This window comes from Danio rerio, chromosome 8, assembly GCF_052040795.2.
Source record: "Danio rerio strain M-AB ecotype USA chromosome 8, GRCz13ab, whole genome shotgun sequence".
Taxonomy (NCBI): Eukaryota; Metazoa; Chordata; class Actinopteri; order Cypriniformes; family Danionidae; genus Danio; species Danio rerio.
In genome coordinates, this window is record NC_141028.1 from 12,808,468 (window position 1) to 12,828,300 (window position 19,833).

General features: G+C 37.1%; 1 protein-coding gene and 1 long non-coding RNA gene across 4 annotated transcripts in view; one reads left to right on the forward strand and one right to left on the reverse strand.

The window, feature by feature from the left end:
* Positions 1-19,833, forward strand: part of LOC147835518 (uncharacterized) — a 52,220-nt gene that overhangs the window by 18,797 nt on the left and 13,590 nt on the right. The window lies entirely within an intron of this gene.
* nr1h5 (nuclear receptor subfamily 1, group H, member 5) overlaps positions 1-19,833 on the reverse strand; it is a 612,581-nt gene that overhangs the window by 12,319 nt on the left and 580,429 nt on the right. Inside the window, exons 1-3 of one of the 3 annotated variants that reach the window (XM_087263439.1) lie at positions 15,769-16,284; positions 7,729-7,866; positions 509-865 (exon numbers count right to left, since the gene is read on the reverse strand). The exons of 1 other annotated variant lie outside the window; for it this stretch is intronic. In XM_087263439.1, coding sequence (XP_087119565.1) covers positions 509-865; positions 7,729-7,825 — 454 coding nt within the window. In that variant the 5' untranslated portion in view covers positions 7,826-7,866; positions 15,769-16,284. 3 annotated transcript variants of the gene reach the window in all.

Sequence of the window (19,833 nt, forward strand, 5' to 3'; positions counted from 1 at the left end):
TTACTACATTTATGTATTCATTCTGTGGCTATTAAAAAGAAATAAGCTCTTTGATATGTCCCACAAGGCGACACAGTGAGTTAGCACTGTCGCCTCACAGCAAGGTCGGTTTCCGCCACAGTCCAAAGACATGCGCTATAGGTGAATTGAATAAATTGGCCACAGTGTGTGTGTGTGTGTGTGTGTGTGTGTGTGTGTGTGTGTGTGTGTGTGTGTGTGTGTGAATGAGTTTGTATGGGTTTTTCCCAGTACTAGGTTGCAGCTGGAAGGGCATCCGCTGCATAAACATATGCTGGATAAGTTATCGATTTATTCCGTTGTAGCGACACCTGATGAATAAAGGGACTAAGCTGAAGGACAATGAATGAATGAATCTATCCAACCTCCTGCTTATGTAAAAGGGAAATCCATGCTGGTCTTCCTAAATACTATGTTTTACTTCTTAAGAAGTGCATCATGCATTCATGTTGTCCTAAAACTCAGCACTAGTGTTTTGTTAGCGTCCAACCTTTGCATCCCTCACAGGTGAGGGCATTGTAGTGATATCCTGAGGCTTTATCTCCACACACCACACACAGCTCATCCTGGCCCTTCACTCGAGCTCCATGGCCCATTCTGGGTCTTTTCAGCACTGGAAGACCAACAATGCTGGCTCTGGCTGTTGAGCTTTGGACCTCCATATCAGGCTCACAGGTGTATTCAGAGCACTGATGGCTGTAGGGGTACGGCGGGTTGCATGCTGGAACATTCTGCGCCCCATACATGGAGAACTGCACGTTGACAGGACTAAATGGTTGTTGGCCATAGAGAGGGCTTTGTAGATCCGGTTCCTGGTAAGAGCAGCTCAGAGGATCCACAAGAACATCTGCCGGGAATAGAAGAACATGAATGAAACCAGTGAAAATGTTTCACAAGGCAACACGTTCACATGATTCTTGAATTACCTAATGACTTTATGAGGCCGTTGGGATGTAATAAAAAAAGCCCAAGAGCAAGACCTTTTGAATCTTTTCTGTCTCTGGAAACAGGATGCAGCTGAAGAGGTTACAGTTTTGTTTATGGTTGTTATTTGCTTTGTAGCTTATGGGGTTTTTATAACCATACAGAACGGAGCCTTCCTGATGTTTTTTATTCTGTCGGAGGGAAGGTTACGAAGATGGATTTTAGATTTCGATTTCCCCTTTGAGGGAACATGTGTCACAACTGGCTGCAGTTTTGAAGCACATCTGCAAAAGACTTTTTCAAATTCCGATCTTGACAGACATGGAGGAACTAATAGTGACCAGAGCAAGAGAAATGTTTTGCATGAGAAAAACTTAATGTTGACACTTTTATTTAAAAAAAGGCTCATTTTAAAACTCCCAAAGAATTAAACAGCTGAGTTTTACCATAGATCATTGGATCAGACAAAGACTCAATATGAAGAGTTTAGATTCAAAAACCTCTAAGTGCTGTCTAAAATTTCCATCGAAAATTAAAATTTTTCTCAGCCTTCTTTGTTTATGTTGAGATATTTCACTTTGAAAACCAGGAAAATTACATATTCTTTGCCAAAAAAGTGATATTACTGAACAATCCAAACAGGAGCACATAAAATGCTCATTTTAGAGGAAAATTTCAGATGACATTTAGAGGTTTTTGCATCTGGACCAAGTGGCAACCTCCTGCTCTCCCTCGGGAGGCCAATACGGAAGTAACTAAAACTGGAATTTATCGAAAATCTGCTAGTCCTGGCTCCATAATAGAGCAAATTTCAATTGAGCCCACTGTTAGAATGGCCAACTTCACAGCAGGAAAAAAAGGTGTTTACAGCCTGGTACAAAGAACGATTTTGGTTCAAAAAGCTAATATCACCCTTCATGACAACTGTGAGGGGGGTGAATTTTTTCATAACTCATCCGTTTCCTTTATATTAGGTTATATTAAGTTTGCATAATTAAGGGCGTGGCCACTTGATTGACAGCTAGGTCTCGCTGTCGCCGTCACTTTACCTCAGCTGACTGCGGCAGATTAGCCACTGATTTCGGCATATTCATCATATTTTTGTGTTGTTTTATGTGGCTTTACACAGTCAGTTGCCTTTTGGGATTATTTCCTACAATTATCAGATGATATGGGATGCTGTGTGCACTTAATTGTGCTCATAAACCATTCACGTGGCCTCCATTTCCCTGGTGAGTAAAGTTAAATACTTATATACCATCTCTATAAATGTATTTGTCTTATTTAAGATCATTTATCATTTATAATGTTCTTTAGAGCTGTAATGCACTGCAGAATCTGACAGATTGATTAGCTGTGGACTCTAGAACTGTCATCTGAAGCATTTATCACACAGTGTCATGCTGGATTTCATAATTAGCTTTGCATTTACTAACACAGCTTTGCATTTACTAACATCTGAAGTGTTTGGAAGTAATTTGCGTTTTCCTTCTGTAGGAAAACATCATAAGAACAATGTTTACTGGCTCAATGTATTACAGTAGTGTTTTTAAAAGTCTAAACATTTTATTGATATAGTGTACAAGCACATGTGGTCAAAACACAAATTAGTCGCAGGTGATAAAGTATTAAGCGTTTTCCCAAAGTAAAGTCAGTCTAAGCCAGGTCCAAGCAAAATGCCAGCAGGTGTCTGTAGCTCCGCTCACTCTCCGCCTCTTTGCTCTTGTTTGGTATCCCGCCGTGATTGCGATGACACGCGAACAAAATAGTGACGAATGACCGTGCCTACTTGTGGCTTCTTTTGCGCTCTTTAGAAACCTATGGGTGACATCACGGATACTACGTCCATATATTTTACAGTCTATAATCTGAACTCTTACTATAGTATACATAAGACATTTCACTTATAGTTTTGAATAGAGAAAAGTGTAACGGTCAATATGGCGAATGAAGCCCCGCCTACTAGCACAGGAACCAATCATCGTTCGCAATAGACTGATGTTAATCTGGGGGAAAAGCTCAGACCAGACGTGTGCTTTTACGGCAGTTTGGTGGTCAACAAACACACTGGAATCTCAACGAATACTTGCTTCACAGACAAGAAATATATCCACATAAAGCTTAAACCTGTACTTTTAAATGAACTGACTACACTTGAAAACAAAAGTTTGTTGGTTTTGTAATCTGTATAAAATGAAACCGAGTTACAGTCCGTCCTGTCAAACGCACATGACATGACAGCAACTACTCAAACGCTAACAAATATGTAAAAAAAAAAAAAAAAAGAGTCGCTGTCATTTTTGGATGGGTCCAATGGTGGGTAATAACCCTTTTTACAAGACTTTTATGACTTGCTTAACGTTCATCAGCATCTTAAATCCTTGAATGTTTTTAATATTTAGATAAAAAAAAAACGTATATACCACTTTATTAGGTACACCTTACTAGTACTGGTTGCTGACCCCCTTTTGCCTTCAAAACTGCCTTAATCCTTCGTGGCATAGATTCAACAAGATACTGGAAATATTTCTCAGAGATTTTGATCCATATGGACATGATACATCACGTAGTTGCTGCAGATTTGTCTGCATTAAGCAAATCTCACAGTCCACCACATCCCAAAGGTGCTCTATTGGAAAGAGATCTGGTGACTGTGGAGGCCATTTGAGTACAGTGAGCTCATTGTCTTGTTCAATAAACCAGTCTGAGATGATTCACGCATTATGACATGGCACGTTATCCTGCTGGAAGTAGCCATCAGAAGATGGGTACATTGTGGACATAAAGGGATGGACATGGTCAGCAACAATACTCAGGTGGGCTGTGGTATTGACACAGTGCTTAATTAGTTCTAATGGGCCCAAAGTGTGCCAAGAAAATATTCCCCACACCATCACATCACCACCATTAGCCTGAACCGTTGATACAAGGCAGAATGGGTTCATGCTTTCATGTAAAATTCTGACTCTACCCTCCCAATGGCGCAGCAGATATCGAGACTCATCAGACCAGGCAACATTTTTCCAATCTTCTATTGTCCAATTTTGTTTAGCCTGTGTGAATTGTTGCCTCGGTTTCCTGTTCTTGGCTGACAGGAGTGGCACCAGATGTGGTCTTCTGCTGCTGCAGTCCATCTGCCTCAAGGTTGGACGTGTTGTGTGTTCAAAGATGCTCTTCTGCATGTCTCAGTTGTAAAGAGTGATTATTTGAGTTATGTTTGCCTTTCTATCAGCTAAACAAGTCTGACTGTTCTTTTCTGACCTCTGGCCTCAACAAGGCATTTGCGCCCACAGAACTGCTGCTCACTGGATATTTTCTCTTTTCCGACCATTCTCTGTAAACCCTAGAGATGGTTGTGCGTGAAAATCCTAGTAGATCAGCAGTTTCTGAAATACTCATTCCAGCCTGTCTGGCACCAACAACCATGCCATGTTCAAAGTCACATAATCACCTTTCTTTCCCATTCTGATGCTCGGTTTGAACTGCAGCAGATTGTCTCGACCATGTCTACATGCCTAAATGCATTGAGTTGCTGCCAGGTGATTGGCTGATTAGAATTATTTGCGTTAACAAACAGTTGGACAAGTGTACCTAATAATGTGGCCGGTGAGTATATTCATATATTTATATATGTATTATATAATCTTTGCATCAAATTACAAAAAAACTATTTTTTTTCTAATGCTACGTGTATGGAGCAGGACGGTAAATTTTACGTTGTTCTCTCTTCTGGCTGCTGTCATCAGTCTCGCACTTTTTTTTTTCTGAAATTCTTAATAACACCATCATGGAGTTTTTCTTTTATTATTTCAGCAAATGGGATTGTAAAAAATGATTTGTTGTACTCTCCAAATCACTGTTCTCTGTAATCATTTTTACCCAACCATGACGACTTCCACTACTGAGAAACTAGGAAATGTGAAAAGGGCCCTTATAGACATTTTCATCACCCCCATAGTGAGAAAATCTCTGGTTCAACTACAACCCCGATCAAACAAAACTGATCCAGTTAAATAGAACCTGAGAAGCACTTGATTATTACAGACAGGTGTGTTTGATCAGGGTGCAACTGAAATTTCCAGGAATCAGATTGGTAGTCTAATATAATTTAATGATTTATGATAAGCTAAGCTAAAAGCTGGATTGATTTAGAATTGGTCAAACTAAACTGCTTAACTCCAGAGGAGTGTTCCTTTAAGTAAAAGCAATTTCATCAAGCCAATTCCAACAAACCCGTCTCTGTTTTTCTATGTCATCCATAAATATTCTTCTGCAATGCGGTGGTCTCTTTACTGGCCTTCAATCCTGTCTTTCTCGCAGATGTTTTATGTCCTGTTTCAGCTTGAGCATAACTTTCCGGTGCTAGCATCTATTTGTAAACCACTGGACTTCTTCATAAACATTCATGCTGGTGAGAAGCTTTGCTAAATTACAATCATTGACTGACCTTCCAGACACCACAGTGAATTAAATGACAAAACCAAACTGGCAAAGCATTATTCAAATAGTAATTGTTTCTCAAGCTGACGCTTTGATGTAATATTTGGATGTTTAGATGTAATGAACTGGTGTATGAAATAGACAAAACACTGAAAAATGCATAATCCGTCTTATGATCATATTCCAACACGTCGTCAAAGCAAACGTTTTTTCAGGTGTCTTCTTTTTAATAATTGTCAAAAGTGCTGTGCCTCCATTATAATTTAATAGTCCTTTTTTTAAGAGTATGCCTAAAATCTACAACAAAAATCAGTCCAAGGCACTCATGTGCAAAATTTAAACAGCCTTTATATATAAAATATCTAAAACTAATAAGCAAATATGTACAGATAAATACGCTTAGACATGACTTGTACATACACCCATACAAACACATATATACATGTGCACATACAAATATAGACATATATAAACATGTACACAAAAGAATGCCTATACAAACACATACATATTCAACAATATATGAAGATAATCTGTAAGCTATCTATAGAAAAACGGTTTTACAAAAAAGAAGAATCTAATTCGCCATTTAAACCTGGAAATCAGGTTGCTTTTAATGTATATGTCCTGTTTTAATCATTTGATCCTGTCTCCTCCTCTTGTTGAATTATAATTATGTTCAATACCAACTATTTTAAATGAACTGTGATTGCTGTGACCTTGATTTTTATAATGTAGAGCCATAGGGTATTGTGAATTACAGGTATGCATCACATTTTTTATGCTCTGCTAATCTCAATTTTAATGTTCTCTTAGTCATTTCTATATAAAAGCATCCGCACGGACGTTCTAGTCGATATACAACAAATGTAGTTTTGCAATTAATAAATGAATTGATCTTAAAACCACGACCTGATGATGGATCTCTAAATATGTTCGTCTTAAGTATGTTATCACAATGATTGCAATTACCACATAGTTTCCTGTTGTTTGACTTAATCAATATTAGTCTTCTTAGTGGAGAGATGGCTTCTCACAAGTTTATCTTGAATGGCTTTTCCTGAGTCATCAGAGAATTTATTTATTCATTTTGTTCAATTAATATATACTTTTTATTTCTTATTTGACAGCAAAAATGCTATTTAAATTACCTGTATTGTCCAGGTCACATAAATGATTTAATTACAGTTAAAGTGGCATAAAGATTTACTATTTATATCTTTGTATTTATTCATTTATTAACTCAGGGTGTCTCTGGGGTCTTAAAAAGTCTTAAATTTCTTTCATGCATTCATTCATTTTCCTTTGGCTTAGTCCCTTTATTCATCAGGCGTCACCACAGCGGAATGAACTGCCGACTAATCCAGCAAATGTTTTATGCAGCGGATGCCCTTCCAGCTGCAACCCAGTACTGGGAAACATCTACACACACTCATACACTTTGGCCAATTTTAGTTTATTCAGTTTACCTATAGAGCACGTCTTTGGACCGTGGAAACTCACACAAATGCGGGGAAAACATGCAAACCCCACACAGAAATGCCAACTGACACAGCCGAGGCTTGAACCAGCCTTCAGCCTTCAACTGAAGCTAGTCAATAATTAAATATTTCACTTTCTTTCTTAATTTCTTTCTTTCTTTCTATCTTTTTTTTTGTTAAAAAAATGGTCCCAAGTGACTTTTTTAAGAATAAATGCAGTTATTCTGGGTCTGAATGACACAAGGTTGAGTAAATGATGACAAAATATTAATTTCTGAGAAAACTATCCCAACTATTCCAGTGTTGTAATTTCTTACAGCATCAAAACATTACAAAAGCAGATGTACAGTTGAAGTCAGAATTATCAGCCCCCGGTATATTTTTTTTCCCAATTTCTGTTTAACGGAGGGAAGATTTTTTTTCAACACATTTCTGAACATAATAGTTTTAATTACTCATTTCCAATAGCTGATTTCTTATATCTTTGCCATGATGACAGTAAAAAATATTTGACTAGATATTTTTAAGACATTTCTATACAGCTTAAAGTGACATTTAAAGGCTTTAAGTTAATTTGGTTAATGTAGTAAGTCATTGTATAACGATGATTTGTTTTATAGGCAAGTGAAAATAAATATTGCTTATGAAATCGTATAATTTTGACCTAAAATGGTTTTAAAAAATTTAAAACTGCTTTTATTCTAGCTAAAATAAAACAAATTAGACTTTTTCCAGAAGAAAAAATATTATAGGAAATACTGTGAAAACGTTCTTGCTCTGTTAAACATCATTGGGGAATAATTAGAAATTTGAATTTGAATTTTAAAAAGGAAAAAAAAATCAGAGGCTAAAAATGTAATCTTACCATAGTACTGTGAATGGTCTGTGATGTCAAAGGCGTCTGAGGCAGAGAGGTAGCCGCCGACAGACATGCTCATCTCAGGATCTGTCCCTTCTCTCATCTGATCACTGGATTCTTACTCTTCACAGAGATGGCCCGGATCTAAAAAAGCACACACAAACTTTCACTCAACATAGTTGAAGATCATAATCCACTGCCTGCAAACATTTCAGAGGAAGCTATTTTAGTCATGACTGTCACGAAAAGGTTATGCCAGAACACTGGAGGCTGTGGAGGTCTGCGTCTGTGCTCCTCTGGGGCTCTGAGAGGATCTGAAGAGCATGGACTGTGAGAATAAGAGCAGAGATGAGGCCCGTGTGTCCAAACAGCTGCTCTGGCACACGTTTCACAGAAAAGGCCTCACAAAGAGAAGTCTGTCCCGGTCATTCTCTACAGGTTTGGCCTCTAGTTGACTCTCAGGATTCAACAGCAGCTGTGTGAACGTACCTGAGCTCACATCCTGGTCCAGGAAACAAAAACAGACCTGAAGAACTGTACTGAATCTACTGTACTAGATCCAAAACTTGGAATGTTTTGGCTACGTGACATCCAAAGGAAGCAAATGTCTTGTTTAGAAACTGGAGCAATTAAGTGTCAAGTTGACCGTTTTCACTGTGAAAAATACACTCTCTGACCACTTTATTAGGTACACCCTACTAGCACCACGTTGGATCCTCTTTTGCCTTTAGAACTGCCTTAATCCTTCGTGGCACAGATTCAACAAGGTACTGGAAATATACCTCAAAAGATTTTGGTGCATGTTGACATGATAGCATCACACATTTGCTGCAGATTTGTCAGCTACATCCATGATGCCAACCTCCTATTTCACCCCATCCCAAAAGTGCTCTATTGGAATGAGATCTGGTGACTGTGGAGGCCATTTGAGTACAGTGAACTCATTGTCATGTTCAGGAAACCAGACTGACATGATTCACACTTTATGACATGGCACGTTATCCTGCTGGAAGTAGCCATCAGACGATGGGCACACTGTGGACATAAAGGGATGGACATCCCAACAACTGGCACTTATTGGTACTGATGGGTCCAAAGTGTGCCAACAAAATATCCCCCACACCATTATACCACCAGCCTGAAATGTTAATACAAGGCAGGATGGATCCATGCTGGTCCCACTTTATATTAAGTGTAGCATATACCTGTGAACTTACACGATAACTAGATGTGTATGTAGTATGTACTGTAGCTACAGTGTATGTATACACTGGTACATAGTATTTACTTGTGTATTACTGGTGTAACTACACACATGTAACAACACACAATAGTATTTGTAAGTTCAAACATGCAACAGGACAGTAAGAACACAATCTTTGGTTAACTATTCCTTTAATGTGAATTACTGATGTGATTCTACAATTTACCTTCAAACAACATATAAACATAAGGCATATATATATATATATTTCTATATACACTTACACTTTTGGGGAAAAGTTTGCTGTTTTTAAACAGTTGTACAAAGGCTGGTTTTACATATTACACAGTCATTTGTGAGCATTTTACACTTTATATTGAGTGGACAGTTCCTGAGGATTTACCCAGTAATTACACTGGGTGAAACCTAATGTAGCATTAGTTTTGCCATTCTTATTCTAATGGTGTTCAGAAGTACATGGTATGCAAACAGGTGTGAAAGTGGAAAAACACCTGCAAGTACATATTGTTCTTACAAAATGTTCCTATGTAATTCTTGTTACAGATGTGTACTTTTTTTAGTCTTTTACCAATGCCCTGTTTCACATTTGAACATACACATACTATTCAGTGTGTTGTTACATGTGAGTAGTTACACCAGAAATACTTAAGTAAATATGATGTACCAGTCTGTATGTACACTGTAGTTGCATACTACCTACACATAGTTACTATGCAAGTTCACAGGTATAAGTCTCACTTATTATAAAGTGGGACCAATAGTCCTATTATTGTTAATAGGTCTGATCATAGAAATCCTATACATATATATGTAGTTGACACCATCCACCCTCTTGGAAAGGTCACCAGTTGACCATTGTGTCGTCAGTGGTTTAACTTTAATCATACAAAGCTCTAATAACAAAACCTAAATTAGATTAAAACACTTTTGCATCAGATATGCGCATTTTCTAAGGGCTGTACCAAACTTGCATGTTGCCTTGCTTACTCTAATGGTAATATGTTGTCGTAAATACTCACCCTGACAACATGATGAGGAAGAAAATACATATGCAAAGCCATTTTTTGTTTTGGTGCACAGAACTGTTCTTGTAGCTTCATATGATTACAGTTGAACCACCGAAAACACATTGGCGGTTTTACCAATGATTTTGTTTTGTTTTTTCCTGGACTTTGCACTTCTCTGGAGCGGTCAGAGAGCTCTTGGATTTCATCTAAAATATCTTCATGTGTGTTATGAAAATGAACAGAATCTCTAGATGAATCTCAGATATTGGAACAACATAAGGATGAACAGAACTGTCATTTTTGGGTAAACTAACCCTTCAATGCTTTGAGCACTCAGTCAAAGTACATCAGCTGCATGACTCATGAGTTCTCAGAAACCTCCAGTGCTCAATTCTTCAAAACATTGATGCCAAAAATCAAACCTGTATCATTGATCAATTCTCTGAAGGATAGTTCCTCCAGTTCTCATTAACTTTAACTTACAGTAACTCTCTGTGTGGCAGTGTGGGTCGCTCTCTGTTTCCCAGAGGACTGACAGAGGGACATGCAGCTCATCTCTGGAGCTGAAGGGAGTGTTTATACACGCTGTGTTTGCCACGGCTCTGTTTGTCATGCAGTTAATCTTTGACATTGAAAAGATTGAGGACTGCAGGAATCTAACCTTCCCACCCGATATACTTTAGACCCCATGGAGGGGGTGGCCTTTCCTGAAAACTCAAATTAAGACATGGCTGCTACACGTGCCCTCTCGTGTCCCGCTCGTTGTGTTGACAGAGAACATCCTCCATGGCGTTATTGTGGTAGCATCTGAAAAAGGCTGACCTCAGTTTTGCTGTGTCGAAATATAGATATCATTAGTGCCTCTGAGACCCAAGGGAGGGATTTTTTGCTATCGCTCCCATGCCATCCATCACAATATCTGTGGGTTCTTTCCTTAAAAGAAAAAACTTTGCACGATTAACAAAACAACCTTCTTTGAACTTCTGGGACAGTTTGGTTCCAGATGGGGTTAGAGAGAGCAACGCTCCAATGAGTTTGAACACTCATTCATTTTTCACAAGAACATAAATAGCCACAATGTAAATAAACATGGCTTTAGTGTATGATAACCATTGCTCACTTTAACAAAATTAAAATAAAGGTGTTTTCACAGCTATGCCATAGAAGAACCATTTTTAGTTCTACAAAGGACTTTTCCGAGAACCATTTATTCTTAGTGTGAAAAACAGTTTATGCAGCTTTTTTTTTTTTTTACAATAAAAGAGAGGTATGAGCTATGGTTAAAAAGATAGTTGGCACAAAAGTGAACATTTCCACGTTTCCTCACACTTAAAAGTGGTTTCTTTCTTTTATTAAGGACATAACAAGATATTCTGAAGTATGTTGGGGAAAAAGAGCCACTGGTATTTATAGTAGGAACAAAATTTACTATGGAAGTCACTGGTGGTTTCTTCAGTATATCTTCTTTTGTGTTTAACAGACGAAAGAAACTAAAACGGGGTTTTGAACAAGGGGAGGATGAGTCAGTTATGACAGAATTTTCATTTTTGGATGAACTGTACCTTTAAAGAATAACTGACAATGGGTCTTCGGGTTATTAAGAGATTAATGTACGTCATGTTTAGAAATGTTGAACTTTAGACAAAAAATAAAAAGTCTAACTTTTCTAAATTGCTAACTTTTCAATTATGGGGCAATATTTTATATCACTGTAATTTATTTGTTTTTTTTTTACTTATTTGTACATTATACGTTTTATAATTAGGTGATTAAATGTATCTGGTGTCTTTTACATCTGGTTGTTTACTTAAAATATATAAATTACCTAATTCAGGCAGAAGTTTAGAAATTGATAATAAACACAAACTGTTTAAATTACACATTTAAATTATCGAGTTTCAATATTGTGACAAATAAATTACATTCACCACAATCATGAGTGTAGGAGCCATAACATACAAGGTGTAAGACGCGATTTGTTGCTTAAATAGCAAAGTAATTTGCTACACTTTGTGGACTTGTGTTCCAGTCTAAAATAAAGGTGTGTTAAGGTGCATTGTTGACGTGTTTTATTTTGAGGAACTGTAATAGACTACACTGTTGACCAACTAAAAGCTGATCTAAAGTCTAGCGTAGAGCACATTAGTTATGCGCCTATGCACATCCACACGCTTATACAATACAATAATGTTATTATTATTAACAGTAGTATTTATTATATGCATATTTATATTTGTTTTAATAAAAACAAGTTTACCCACAAGATCAAAACAAGATCTTTGCGCTTAACAGACAAACTTAAGTATGTAGACTGATGGATGTCTTTAGCGGAGTGTGTACACCACTGTTTCCTTATCCACGAAAGTAAAGGAGTAAAGTAAAGAGGCAGAATGAAGGAGACTCGTTCTTTATCATCGTGCTGCAGACGGTCTGTTTAACTGTTTTCTTGCTAGTGAAGCATTCAGTTTTTTCACTTACTAAAGCTGCCATGTAAATAGCAAATGTAAGGGACGTGACACAACTGACTCTTAAAGGGAATGAGAGATGAGACTCTAACTGGATCAATGCACGTTATGCTCAAAACACACCCAAAACTCATTAAGAGAATAAGCACAACCCTGTTAAACCATGTGCTGGGCACAAAGCATATTTTTCCGTCCTTAAAATAGTAAAAGTAGATTCAGACACGCCCCTAATGCTTTTGCGCCACACGCTTTAGACTTTGCACTTAGATCGTTAAAACAGAGCCCTGATAGTTTAATAAATTTCTTTAATTGTGCTTTTTTGCACAGTTGTGCCAAGTTAATCTTAAGGCACACCCAAAAACCTCATGAGATCACCTTAAAATGACCCTACCATCCTCCCACATAAATCACAAGAACATGCGAAAGACAAAAGTGAGGTTTTTGTTATTAAGTGATTGCATTTTGTACACATGAAAATATCTCATAAATGACAATGAGCTTTTCTGTTTTATGTTTAAGAGTTTTAGATCAGGGGTTCCAAAACCTTTCAGCCCACGACCCCCAAAATAACAATGCCAGTGACTCGCAACCCCCATTATCCTGTAAGGTGGTTATAAATACAGAAACCTTGCATGCAATGGGGCACACTCACCAATAGACCCAAGTCTTTCTTCGTTTAATTTTTTGTCAGTGCTGTAAATGGGCCAGAAAGTTTAACCTGGTGTTATAAACTCAATCTGCTGTATCTGACGCTATTGCTGTGTCTTTAATATAAGGCAATTACCCCAGGGGTTGCAATCCAATAGAACTAGTAACCATAAGCTACTACAACTATATTAACTATTAATGACATAAATGAATTTTTTTTCTCTTCAGTTTGGTTATGGATAAAATATGGTAATTCTTATGGTTTAATAAAAACAAATGGAAATCACCAGGTTACCCCCCTTCATTGTCCCGTGACCCCTCGGGTGGTCCCAACCTCCCTTTGAGAACCACTGTTTTATATGAACATTTTGCATAAGACAATCTAATGGGAGTACAGCTTGCATTGGAGGATCACCGCCATCATGTTAAAAATAAAGAGCACCACACTGTAAAAAAGGCTGGGTTCAACACAATCCATTTGTGTTGAGACAACATGAAGGAATTAACTTGTTAGTTTTTACGATTTGTAATTGGATTGAACATAAAAAAGTAAGTTGTCTTTAAAAAAACTTTTAAAAAACTCAAGAATAATGTTGTCTCAGCTCATTTTAAATTTGTAATTTTACATTTTTTTTGAGTATATATCTACTATTTCCTCATTTATTTATCTGTCATGTTATTTGATGTTAGCTAGTTGCTCGTAGCCAGGCTGTGTTTACAGACTTAAGCATGAATCACTGACGAACAGTGCTAGACTAAAGTCCAGAGGTGCTGCTAGTGTTTTGAATGTAGGTGATTATCAACAGCGGTTCATCGGGACAGACTGACGTAAGGCTGATAATGGAAATGTAAGGTATTCGAGGTGTAGATAACGCAATTGAAGCAGTCTGCTCTATTAAAAACAAAGTGTGCATTGATCAAACGGCAACTTGTCATTGATTTCTGCTTGTGCTGTTGACTGGTGTAGCAGCTCGCAGACAGAATAAACATGGAAGTGAATGTCTAAATGGCCGCTCAACAAATGCCAACATTTCAAACATTCTTAAGTTGTCTGTTGGATTTGGGATGTTGGGAAACAGAACTGTCCCGATCACACTGACCCAACAAAGCCAAGAGCTGCAGATAGTAAGGTCTGCTGTGTGAGACTACTTTAAGAATATGTATTAACAGGCAGAACATTTGTTTAGCTATAGGAAGGTCTAAATTATATCAACTCAAGCATCTTCAAAACTTACAGTGATGTTTTACACACAGTGTTGCTTTAGCATAATACAAAATATACTGTAGTTTAAAAGTAGGATTTTAATTCATATTTGATTTATTTATGTAAAAGTGATTTTAAAGAATGCTACAAATGATTTACATTTAAAATAAAACATATAGATATTTATTTAGTTTCTATCGTGCTGAGAAACTTGAATCTGTTTCCATAAGAATATTTGATAATAATGACAAATATTTCTCTATAACAAATTAAACATATTAAAATAAAATCTGAAGGATTGTGTGACACAACACTGGAGAAAAAATGCTAACAATTCAGCTTTAAATCAGAGGAACAATTTCTTTTACAATATAATAATACAATAAACAGTGTTTTTATATAGTTAATAGTTAAAATATAATAGTTGACAATAGTTTACTGTATTAATAGTAGTTTAGAATTAATGCATGGTGAGCAAAAAAGGTTTTTCAAAGACAGACAGAGAGACAGACAGACAGACAGACAGACGGATAGATAGATAGATAGATAGATAGATAGATAGATAGATAGATAGATAGATAGATAGATAGATAGATAGATAGATAGATAGATAGATAGATAGAGTGGATAAACTTAGAGAACTCTTCTTAATATAGCAATTTAATATTTAGTTCTATTATCGAGATAAGAAATCAGCGATAAGAAGTGCATTCTGGGATGTTTTTTTAAACAAAATATGCTTCTGTTCAAAAAGACAGCTGTACTTACTGACTTTCTTACACAATTCGATCTTTTTATTGATTAAAAAATATATAATTCTAATTCTTGAAATACAAATTCCCATACATTGAGCATTTTATGAATCACTTAATTTTTCTAATTTCTGAAATACATATGCAAAAATGAATCCATGTACACTACCAGTCAAGTTTGGGCTCAGTTTTTTTTTTTTAAAAGAAAATGATTTTGTTCTTCAAGGCGGCATTTATTAAATGTAAAAAGATGTTAAATAAAATGTTAAATAACTGCTCTCTTATTGTATGTAGTTTCAAATGAAATGATTACTTCAGTCATAATTGTTTTAATTACTATTACATTAATAAAAATAATAATAATGAATATTAGAGTGATTTCTGAAGGATCATGTGCCTGATGACTGAAGTAATCAAGCTTCTTCTTCAAAATTCACTGGAATCCATTATTAAATAATTGATAAACAACTTTTGAACAGTTATTTTATAGTGTAATAACATTTCACAATTTGTGCTGTATTTTTGATTAAATAAAGGCAGCCTTGGTGAACAGGAGAAGCTTATCTTAAAACATTAAAAAATTCTACTGACCCCAAACTTCTGACCGGTAGTGTACATTGAGCATTTGACGAATCATTAAACTATTTCTTGAAATGCATATGCAAAAATCAATCCACATACATTGAGCATTTGATGAATCATTAGCACTGTCAGTCAGTGGAGAAAGCAGATTTCATGTACTCACCATGCAGCGCTGATGTTGCGTGTGCTGGATCTCTCTTGCGTTTGTGATGTTGACAGCAGTTCAGCCTGGACATCCAGCACTTGCCAAACACACATGCGTAAAACAAACAGCGCGTCCCTCCAACGCAAACCATTAATTCAAACACATACCAATATCTGTGCAACTTTAAACACAGGAAAGTCGATAATACACACACAAAAACGAAACGTTGAACATTATCCTGCCACCATAATGAACTCAAAACTGAACTGTACTACTGGCGTAAACGTTAAACTCAATCAAACCAAGATCCCATAAAGGGAGTGAGGAGCAGTTTAAGCGAAATAATGACTGATCATGCACGATGTGAATGAGTGGCCTCATTAGAACATTCCCAGCAGCCCCTGTGTTTATAAACAGCTCTAGTTCATCTAACTGATGGATGAACATTCGCTATCTCTCTCCGCTCTTCCTGCCGCTCCTCCGGCCAGCGTTTCACAACCGTCCGACACACTCCCACGTGTCACTACACAATTCAGCTGGACGCACGCAAATTCAGACCCCTTTATCTGAGTCCCAGACCCCCAGCCGCTTTTGTGCTCCATGGGTGGCCCTTCAGAGGGGACAATCTGCGGCCTGGTGCTCTTAACTCACAGGATGCTAATGACAGCCACTGTTGTAATGAGGGAAAAACAACATTGACGTGTTTTTCCATGGGCTGCTGATATGAACCGTGGGGTAGAACAAGGAGCCAAGGTTATTTCTGAAATTATAAATGTGTTGGATTATGGTGAGTTGACTATATAGGCAGTATTTTAAGGTAGTGTTGGCACCAAGATTGTTCTGAAGGATTAATACTACAATTACAAAGCGTACTTTTGGTCAAATTCTGCATCTGAAAGCCCATGCTTGTCTTTTTTTTTAGTCCAAATATCTGTAAGTTCTTGAATCAAGAAGCATTTTCTAGACAAGCAAACAAAATACACTCACCGGCCACTTTATTAGGTACAACTGTCCAACTGCTCGTTAAGGGAAATTTCTAATTAGCCAATCACATCTCAGAAACTCAATGCATTTAGGCATGTAGACATGGTCAAGACGATCTGCTGCAGTTCAAACTGAGCATCAGAATGGAGAAGAAAGGTGATTCAAGTGACTTTGAACATGGCATGGTTGTTGCTGCTGGACGGGCTGGTCTGAGTATTTCAGTAAACTGCTGATCTACTGGGATTTTCACACACAACCATCTCTAGGGTTTACAGAGAATGATGAGAAAAAGAGAAAATATCCAGTGAGTGGCAGTTCTGTGAGTGCAAATGCATTGTTGATGCAAGAGATGAGAGGAGAATGGCCAGAGTGGTTGCAGCTGATAGAAAGGCAACAGTAACTCAATCACTCGTTACAACTGAGACATGCAGAAGAGCATCTCTGAACACACAACACGTCCAACCTTGAGGCGGATGGGCTACAGCAGCAGAAGACAACAACAGGTGCCACTCCTGTCAGCCAAGAACAGGAAACTGAGGCTACAATTCACACAGGCTCACAAAAATTGCACAATAGAAGATTGGAAAAATGTTGCCTGGTCTGATGAGTCTCGATATCTGCTGTGACATTTGATGGTAGGGTCAGAATTTGGCGTCAACAACATGAAAGCCTGGATTCATGCTGTCTTGTATCAAATCAACGGTTCAAGTTCCTGGTGGTGTAATGGTGTGGGGGGTATTTTCTTGGCACACTTTGGACCCATTAGTACCATCTGAGCATCGTGTCAACACCACAGCCTACCTGAGTATTGTTGCTGACCATGTCTATCCCTTTATGACCACACTGTGCCCATCTTCTGATGGTTACTTCCAGCAGGATAACGCGCCATGTCATAAAGCGTGAATCCTCTCAGACTGGTTTCTTGAACATGACAATGAGTTCACTGTACCCAAATGGCCTCCACACCCACTAGATCTCAATCCAATGAGACACATTAGGGATGTGGTGGAACGAGAGATTGGCATCATGGATGTAGCTGACAAATCTGCAGCAACTGCGTGATGCTATCATGTCAATATGGACCAAAATCTCTGAGGAATATTTCCAGTACCTTGATGAATCTATGCCACGAAAGATTAAGGCAGATCTAAAGGCAAAAGAGGGTCCGCCTGGTACTAGTAAGGTGTACCTAATAAAGTGGCCGGTAAGTGTATAATCTTGTTTTAAGAAATAATATGCAAGCAAAATAATCAACGGGGAAAGCAAAATAAACTTGTTTTTCCCTTTTAAATTAGGTTTTTTTGCTTGCCTCATTGGCAGATATTTTGCTTGTTTTAAGAAAACAAATTACTTATTTTTGGCATATTATTTTTTAAAACATGACATTCTTTTTTTGCTTGTCTAGAAAATTTCTCTTGATTTAATAATTTTTAGTTTTTAATTAAATTTTTTTAACTCGAACCAGTGACCTTACTGTGAGGCGACAGTGCTAACCACTGAGCCACCACATGAAGTTCAGACCACCACTATAATAATAAAGATGTAGGGAAACGAGATCACTGGGATCACTTTAACAACACTTTTTTTCAGTTAATTAACGATAAAAACACAGACAGCCAGTCAGAATGCATTTAAATATAAAGCACTTGTGCAATTTAAAGCTACAGACAGAATTGTCCACTACACTGGATACAATCGCTTAATTGATTTTATTGGACGAATAAATAAAAGAAAGATAAAGAGTCCCTGGTCAGATGTGCTAGTGGTACATCTGCTGGTTACAATGGGGTAATGCAGAATGAAAAGCAAGTTAAAAATAAACTGATTTTAATTGTTCGTCACTGTGGACGCAAATATATTTATCTTTATATGCACAGTGCTTGGTGTGAACAGGCCAGAAAAAAGTGAACAACCTTGATGACCTACTACTAACATGTGCATTCGATGAACACTTAACTGTCCCATGAGGCCACAGTAGAGGATTTCTGAATGGCAGTACAGTGACATGACTGATGATAATAACAACATGGTGAACGTAGAATATCAATAACACTTATTTTTATATGGTTACAAAGTACCCTGTGCACACCAATGTGATTTTGGATGCAGCCATAAACAGCGATACACGTTGCTAATAAAGCAGTCCCATAATGCATTGTGAGTTTAGTGAAATTGAGAAATTTGACACATTTGTTTGCAGTTTATATGTACAGTATACTGAGGAACAGCATGAGGAACCAAATTTATCACTAAATTGTTTCTAAATGGAGATCAATGTTCTTATTTTCTATAACTAATCAAAAAACTTTTAGTTAACTAAAATACAAGTAAAATCAAAAAGTATTAGATAGGGGGGAAAAAAGATGACAAAAAATAATGAGAAATGTTGCGATTCTTCTTGTTTCAAACTTTTGGATTATTGTTTAAGTGATATTTTATAAATAAATTAACACACTCAGCTGTGCCAAATAGATTAACACACTCAGTCCAGCATTAGTAATAACACTATTATCCAATCAGTAGACAGGAGACTCCCTATAAATAATCAAACACATCAATACCTCCACAATCGACTGATTTTCCAGCATCCCCCTGCCATTTCAGCTACACTATCCTCTACAGCTAGAGAGGAACAGGAGCATTTTCAGAACACGCTAAAATGAATTATCTTAGTCAGTTTAACATCTGTGTGAACGTGTAAAATAACACTATTTTTGCTGCTTGCTCAAACTACTTTATTAAAATAAGCTAAACAACAATTCTTGAAAATTTTTTGGGACAACTTAATTATTTTAAGTTCAGTCCACTAGCGTTATGTAAACTTAATCGATTTGTGTTGGGACAACATGAACAGATTGTGTGGACCCTTTGCAATTTTTTAACAGAGTGGAAGAAATACTTTTGGAGCATGTTCTGCTGAAGAAGCCGCTGATGCTCTCTATAGCAAATGACAGATTTGTGAATAAGCATTACGGATGAGAGCTCACTGCAAAAAAAAAAAAAAATGCTTTTCTTAAGAGTTTACGTCTTGTTTTTAGTCCAAACACCAATCAGTTCTTTAATCAATAAGCATGTTTTAGACAATTAAAAAGTATTGTT